This window comes from Arachis ipaensis, chromosome B02 (genome assembly GCF_000816755.2).
Source record: "Arachis ipaensis cultivar K30076 chromosome B02, Araip1.1, whole genome shotgun sequence".
NCBI classification, from domain to species: domain Eukaryota; kingdom Viridiplantae; phylum Streptophyta; class Magnoliopsida; order Fabales; family Fabaceae; genus Arachis; species Arachis ipaensis.
Window position 1 is genome coordinate 100,992,602 of NC_029786.2, and position 7,380 is coordinate 100,999,981.

The 7,380-nt window shown below is 35.4% G+C and overlaps 2 protein-coding genes across 2 annotated transcripts in view; one reads left to right on the forward strand and one right to left on the reverse strand.

Moving 5' to 3' along the window:
- LOC107626000 (geraniol 8-hydroxylase) overlaps positions 1 to 1,136 on the forward strand; it is a 3,041-nt gene extending 1,905 nt beyond the window's left edge. The window contains exon 2 of the mRNA XM_016328760.2: positions 385 to 1,136. Within this exon, the coding sequence (XP_016184246.1) occupies positions 385 to 990 (606 nt within the window). The 3' untranslated portion in view covers positions 991 to 1,136. The remainder of the gene's footprint in view (positions 1 to 384) is intronic.
- LOC107627847 lies at positions 6,002 to 7,150 on the reverse strand. Its single transcript, XM_016330666.1, has one exon. The coding sequence runs from the start codon at positions 7,148 to 7,150 to the stop codon at positions 6,002 to 6,004; it is 1,149 nt and encodes a 382-aa protein (XP_016186152.1).

The following is a 7,380-nucleotide window of genomic DNA, read 5'->3' on the forward strand; positions in this document are numbered from 1 at the left end:
CGGTATTTTTTTATTATATTTAATAATTGTGATTTAATTATAAAAGCATGAATTTTGCTAGTAATTGGGTATTCATGAAGATTAATAAGATAGAAATGTTTAAAGTCTTTAATTTTTGTTAACAGAAAATGTTCACCTTAGTATTGTTAGTAAAATTCTAAAGGTAAGTATTGGCTATTGATAGTTTGATACCCTTGTTTTTTATAAAGGAATATTTGATAAATATGAGTTTTCTAAAATTTAACAACAAATATATTAGCAATTTTTGTTACTAGAACATGTGTTACTAGTTTTTAACCACAAATTAAAGCTCACCTTACCCTGGAAATAATAATTTGGTGAACTTCATGAATTAACCCTTTTAATTTATTGATGTTATATTAGGATTTATTTGTTGCTTCAATAGACACAACATCAAGCACATTAGAATGGGCAATGGCAGAGTTGATACATAGTCCAAAAAAATTGCTTAAAGTTAGAGAAGAACTTGAAGAATCACTTGGCAAAAATGGAGAAGTTGAAGAGTCTCATATCTCAAAGCTGCCATACCTTAATGCAATTGTGAAAGAAACTTTGAGGCTTCATCCACCAGCACCATTTCTAGTACCCCACAAAGCAAATGATGATGTAGAGTTAGGAGGCTTCACTGTTCCCAAAAGTGCACAAATCCTAATTAATGTGTGGTCTATTGGAAGAGACTCAAGGGTTTGGGCTAACCCTAATTCATTTGAACCTGAGAGATTTTTGGATAGTGAAATTGATTTTAAGGGCAAAAATTTTGAGTTGATTCCATTTGGTTCTGGAAGAAGAATTTGCCCTGGATTATCTTTGGCTTCAAGGACCTTGAATTTTATGTTGGCATCACTTTTGTATCACTTTAATTGGAAGGTTGCTAATGAGATGAATCCAGAAGATATAGATATGAGCTATAGTTATGGAATTACCTTGCATAAGGCCCTACCATTATTTCTTGTACCTATCAAAGTTTAGTTGTTGATAACTAATATGGTTGGTCAAATGGGTAGTTCATCTCCATTTAAATAAGGTGAACTCTACCATATCTTCTCTAAAATAAAGGGTAAATTACTCCTTGTGACATATACAGTAATTATTGATAAATTATCTTTTCATCAGAACTCCAAAATTTACGTTATCTTTTTTTTTTCTTTATGTTTCTCTTAAAATTTAATAACAGTATCATTTTCATCATCTCCGCTAAATACATCTCTTCCCTAATTAAAAAAAAAACTAATGCATTGGTGGGAGCTTATTAAACTATTATATTATCACAAAAAATATTAAATTATTATTCAGATAACAATAAGACAAAATTGAATAAGTATTTTAATATTCACGTTCGCCTCAAATATTAATTAATTATTTTATTATTCATGCCATTAATTATCTACAATAATTTTATTTATGGTGCAAATTCATATCTGTCATACAAACCCATACCCTCTTGCTTTTCTCTGAATGTAATATCTTCTAATACGAAAAAAATCTGAAAAATTGATAGTTGTGCTCGTTGAAATTAGAGATTAAAAACGTAAGAACAAGTTCAAAATCCTAACTTAATTGATTGGAAATAGTGATTCAATTTAAAAGGAATTAGAATTTTAAAATTGGAGAAGAAGTGTATTTGGTGGAATGATGAAAATGACATTGTTATCAAGTAACCAGAGAAACATAGCTTCAATTGAAAAGAAAAGAGAAGATAACATGAATCTGAAACTCTGGTAGAAAAATAATTATCGATAATCACTGTATATATCATAAGGGGTAATTTACCCTTATATTTTAGAGAGAGTATGATAGAATTCACCTTTAAATAAATATTAAAAATTTGAATCATATTTTGTATATCCTACGATTTAGGTGAATTCTTCCAAACCCATGGCAATTTTGTGGGTAAGTTACCCTTGCACATGTGTCTTCATCTCAGCCGTTGATCAAAAAAATTTTCAACTTTTCATTAATTGATGCATTAAATGTTTTCACACTACATTGTATTTTATATTATTTACATTATACCCCGTAATGTATTTATACTTGATGCAATACGCAAATAGTTGATTTTACAAATCTCTCCCCAAATACCATACAAATCAAAACCTTCCCCAAATACCATTTCAATGTGTACAGCTTCTTCTTCTACCTCTCAAAAGACACTTCAAAAGAACTGCTTCATTCATTCTTCAACATCACTGCTTCCTTTACCCTTCTACGATCTCACTTCTTCTTCTTCTCTACCCTTCCTGTGGGTGATGGGTTTGATTTTTCCGGCGACCCACTCCTAAAACCTTCCCCAGATACTCCTGTAGTATCCACAGCTCCTTCATCTACCTCAGTGCTTCTTCTACCCTCCCCTTAACTTAAGCGTTTGATTTTTCCGACGACCCACTCGCAAAACATTCCCTAAATACCGCTGTAATGTCCATAACCTCTTTTTCTACCTCGTTCCTCTGATTTCAAGGTCAGTCATCGTCAGGGACAGATTTTTCCTAACCCCGTGGAAGACCCTGCCTTCTGCGTCTTCGTCCAGGGTTACGCGGGTGTCATTTTCTGTGATTTACCTTCGAAGAACGTAAGTCATCCCCTTGTTAGCAAGGTTTCGGCGACCCACGTGCAGAACGCTCTCGGAAAACCCTTGTAAGCCCTACTGCTTCTTCATCTAGGTCATTCGTTTGTTTTTTTGTTTTTTTAGCCAATTTGCGTGATTTGTTCTGTTAATCACTTTCTGTAATCACCGTTCATCGAAGAAGATTGATTCAATTTCGAATGCAATAGATGATGATAGTTTTCCATGGTGGTGTTAAATGTTAATCAGATCGATGGCCAGTGATGCATGCTCCTCAAACACGAGACGAGGCATAGGGGGAGCCGGCGGACAACGGGAACTGAGATCTGGAAATGCAACCTCAAGTTCGCTGCAACCTCAGGATGTAATAGATGGTGTGGCCCCAAAATACTTCTGTGAAAAATATGCCATCAGTTATATGTCGAAGACAGACACCAACCCAAATAGGTTATTTTTTGGATGCCCATTATTAAAGGTAACCACGCAATTCTTTATGTATGAGAACTAAGATTATGCTAAAATTTGATTAAAATTTGAATTTTCTGGAATGGAGCTTTAGACTCTATATTTTGGTTATTCTCCACCTTGCTCAAGTTGTTGTGGATGTGATTTTGAATTGTTTGGAATGGCATGCCTATTGGTTATGAAAATGATTTGATTTTGTAAGCGATTTGCTGTTAAATTGGGTTGATATTGTATATAATTTGATATTGGTGCTGGTTAATTTTGATGAATGACTGAGAATTGAGAAAAAGTTGATTTATTCAAAATAGATCTACCTAGATTAAAAATCATGATTGTGACAAGAATTGATTAGGTACCTGATCTGATATTAAAAATGGATGCTAAAATTTGAAAGGATTTTGTAGATGTAGAATCTAGGGATTAATTACAGTGACGTACATGGATTAGATTGAATTGGAGTATTTTGTAACCCCTTACATTAATTGTGTTCTATTCGTTGTAGGTGACAGAAGCACATTGCAAGTTCTTTCTCTGGGTTGATGACCACATTGTAAGGGTCAGAGAGGGGGAGGCTACAAGGGGATCGAGTGATGGGAAGCAGAATCATGTTGAAGAACATTTGGAAATGGATAACCTGATAGCACATGTAAAGGAAAGAATAATAAACCTAGAGAAGCTACTGAATAGGAAAAGTATACAAGGAGAGTTGAGGAAGAAGACTAGAGAAGCAGCTGCAAGAGAGAAGGAGGCTTCATCAACAAAGTCTAACCATTAGATCAAAACTGGAACCTGAAGCACCTCTATTAGGTTGAGAAACTTAAGAATAATTTCCTTCTTTGCTGAAAATTGCTACTAGAATGTAGAGACACAAATGTTTGAAGCTTTAAAAGCAAAAAATTGTCGAAGACGTCCATTTGACTTGTGCAACATGGTTGGAATTTGTTTATGTTTCTAGTTACGTGTTATTGTTTTACCCATAGATACGTATATATTTTATGGTATCTATTTTTGTGACTTAGTTACCAAAGTTCCCTACTAATTTCAATAGCGTATGAAGGCTTATACGTTGTAGTAAGTCAGACTGAATACCAGAAAATAGCAACCTTTTTATTAGTGAAACGAATGCTTGAGATTGCAGTCATGTTATAACTCAATCTTCGGCAATTCTGTAAGAGTAGGAAGGAGAAGGGCATGACAATATACACCGATGATTTGGTGACTTCCATGACAAATCATGCGGCCACCACAATAGATAATTGACAAGATCTGTTTTTCTTCTTATATACTAGTGTGCAGCATAAATTTTAAGTTGTGATAGAATGAAAAAGCTGAAAGTAAACTAGAATGTTATGTTAGGCTTTGGAAATTTGTTGAATTGCAACTTGTTGGTCAAGTTTAATTGCTTTCCTTTCAGAAAATTTCCTGCATATGTTTCGAAATTCCTAATCCCTTGAACCTAAATAAATCTTAACACTTGTAGTTTATTTGATCATGATGAATGTCCACTGCTTTGTTCTAATACACATAAATTGTTCAGCAAGCTATTATGCTTGAAATAAGCTAGCCTGTCTGTTAACATATTGGGTTTTAAAGGCTTCATCTCATTAGGTATTGAAGTTGTAGATCATCATCTTTATACCCTTGCACATGATGTATAATACTCCAATTGAAAGATCTGACTTTTTAAATTACCATAACTTCCCATTATTGCTGAATCCTTTGTTTGCTCAAATTGTTTGACTTTATTCACCCCTTCATGCACTTGATTGAATTCCTATTACTCTATAATCTAAAGTAAATGAACGAGTGCTAATGGGTTGATCATTTCAGCGACTTGGCCGTGGAGGTAGAGTGCAAGCTGGAGTTTGTTCATGGAGTGCTAATGGCTTATTGCAGGTATTACCAGGTTACCATGTACTGAGTTGCTCATTTTTTCTTCTTATAAAGTAATATTCAACGAGTATATGGCTTATTGCAGGTTTTTCCGTGCACTGGGCTAGGTTCTGTCATTGTCCAACAAAGCAGTGGTGTATACAACTGTTCTCCTAAAACCCAGGGCCATCATGTGAGTTTCTCTTGTAACATTGCCCGTTTATATGTCCGTTTATATGTCGTCTTTTTTGGTCGAATCGTGTTACATAGGAAAACTTTGGTCGAATTATACGTCGAATTGTCTCGATTCACGATTATCCCGGATCAGTTCTGGTTAGGTATTAAGGTGTAACATAGTATATGATCAAAGGTCATAGAAATTTTTTTCCCCAGGGTTGGTTACTTTAGTTAACTGAATATTTAGTCTTTCTGTCATACTTGGGATTGGGCTCGGTCAACTAACCTGGAAAGATGTTTATTTTTTGGTAGTTCAAGTATATCTAAAAGTAAAGTGGGCTATCTATCAACTTGGGCCAGCTACAAAAATAATTAGTGGATAATTCAAGTCAGGATTAATGCAGCAACTGGCTTGAAACCTGTTAAGCCCAACTCTCTCCGGAATTTTAAAAGGAAACCAAGTTTTTCCAGGTAACTATTGTGTTAACCGTTAATTTGATCAATGTAATTTGGAATAGCATTTCTTGATTGAATATTCGCGTAAATTGTTAGTAGGTTAACTGTTATTTCTTACATAATCCCTATACTAGGATGGTTAGAAACAAAATAACACCATTATAAATCTCCTGTACATGAGGAAGACTACACGACACATCGAATTAGATAGATTGAGGTTGTTATGCAACCATTTCTCTTAATTTTGGCTCTTTCAAAAAAATGTAAAACATACAATTGTAAAGACAGACTGATAGAAAAAACACTAGGAATTAACCATTGTCATAACAGTTCTAGGGATTCCATTAACAAAAAAAAAACATAATTAACATCAATCGGAATACTAAACAAAGAGTTTCAACCAAGTTCCACAATACATGTAGTCGGAGTATATCTAAATGTCAATTATTTCTAGACAGGAAACATCCCTGCAAAATACTTGAGTGTAGACCTTACTGTGATCGGGTGTGGCGTTTCTGGGTATCGCCATGCTCTCCTCACCAATAGATTTCTAGTGCCATGTTCGATGTCATATTCTGTCAACACAAGCTCTCTGTACCTGTAATTGACGAGTAACTCTCTTTCCTTTGAATTGTTCACCAACAAAAGTAGGTTATCATCCACGAATAGTATTGGATTTTCTCTGATGCTTCGACTCGCAAACCTGCAGTACTGCTCTAATATTTTGTTTCCATCCGCGTCTTCATTCAAGTGCCAAATTGCTGCGACATACCCAAATTCGTTGTGTGTATGAGCGAGGAGTGCAAGTTTTTCCTTGTGGGTTAGTAAATTGTGAACGGTATATATTGCACCTACAGGGATAGACACCTCGCTAAATGATTCATCTTCTACACTGTAACATAAAACAGACTTGGGTGTAGCATAGCTATCTCCTGTACCAGTTATCCAATACGCGTGACCATTATTAAAAACAGAGTTAGGGTCAATTTTTTCTACACCAGGGAGACAATCAACGCAGTGAAACCATGTAGAACGCCTTGAACAATATCTAGAGAAAAAAACGTAGGCATCAGCTATGTCCCTTTTGCACATATGTATGACTGTGTATGCATCTGAGTTTGGAACATGACCGAAACCATATACTGGGAAAAACGATCTACCGTGGTCCTTGTGGGGGTCAGAAATTTCTCTAGAGCATTGTGTTGTCGGATTCCATACCAAAAGTCTTGTGTCGTCTTGTTCACGGGAGAACTTGAAACATATGTTCCCGTTTAACACTCCCAGAATGCGGAACCACCCATGGATGCCAACTCCGAAAGGATGCTGAACATTCACTTCTTCTCCAGAAGCAGCATTCACTATATACAGTGAATCTGAACCCATTAACAGTAGTGAGTATCCAACATGAAACAAAACATGTTGATCTAACACTTTCTGCCTTCGCATGTGGTGTATGCATGTCTCTGGTTGGCGTAGCTGTCGGTGCCAGAATTTATTCAAGCACATACATCTCCCTACAGCTTTGGCACTACTACGCAGGAAGATTTCTTGTAGCAGTTCATCCGGAATAATCGGCAAGGAAAGTTGGAATTTAGCCATTTTACTAGACGCGCGTTTCGTAATCTTGGTTTTCGGTTGTGTTTACTTTGTAGTTTTTGAATTGTTGAAGTCTGTTGCTCTCTTTTAAGTAATGTTAGTCTAACTTATTAATTGTGTGAGATGCAGCATCCAACGAGAATTGATGAGGCAGAATATTGTATTTACCGGTGTTATCCTAACCTGTTTGAACTAGGTGTTTAGTACCATTAAATTTGACTCGTCTTCCCAAG

What these genes read in the sequence shown, in the direction of transcription:
- LOC107627847 (XM_016330666.1), bottom strand. Translation starts at nt 7,150, where the DNA reads ATGGCTAAATTCCAACTTTCCTTGCCGATTATTCCGGATGAACTGCTA.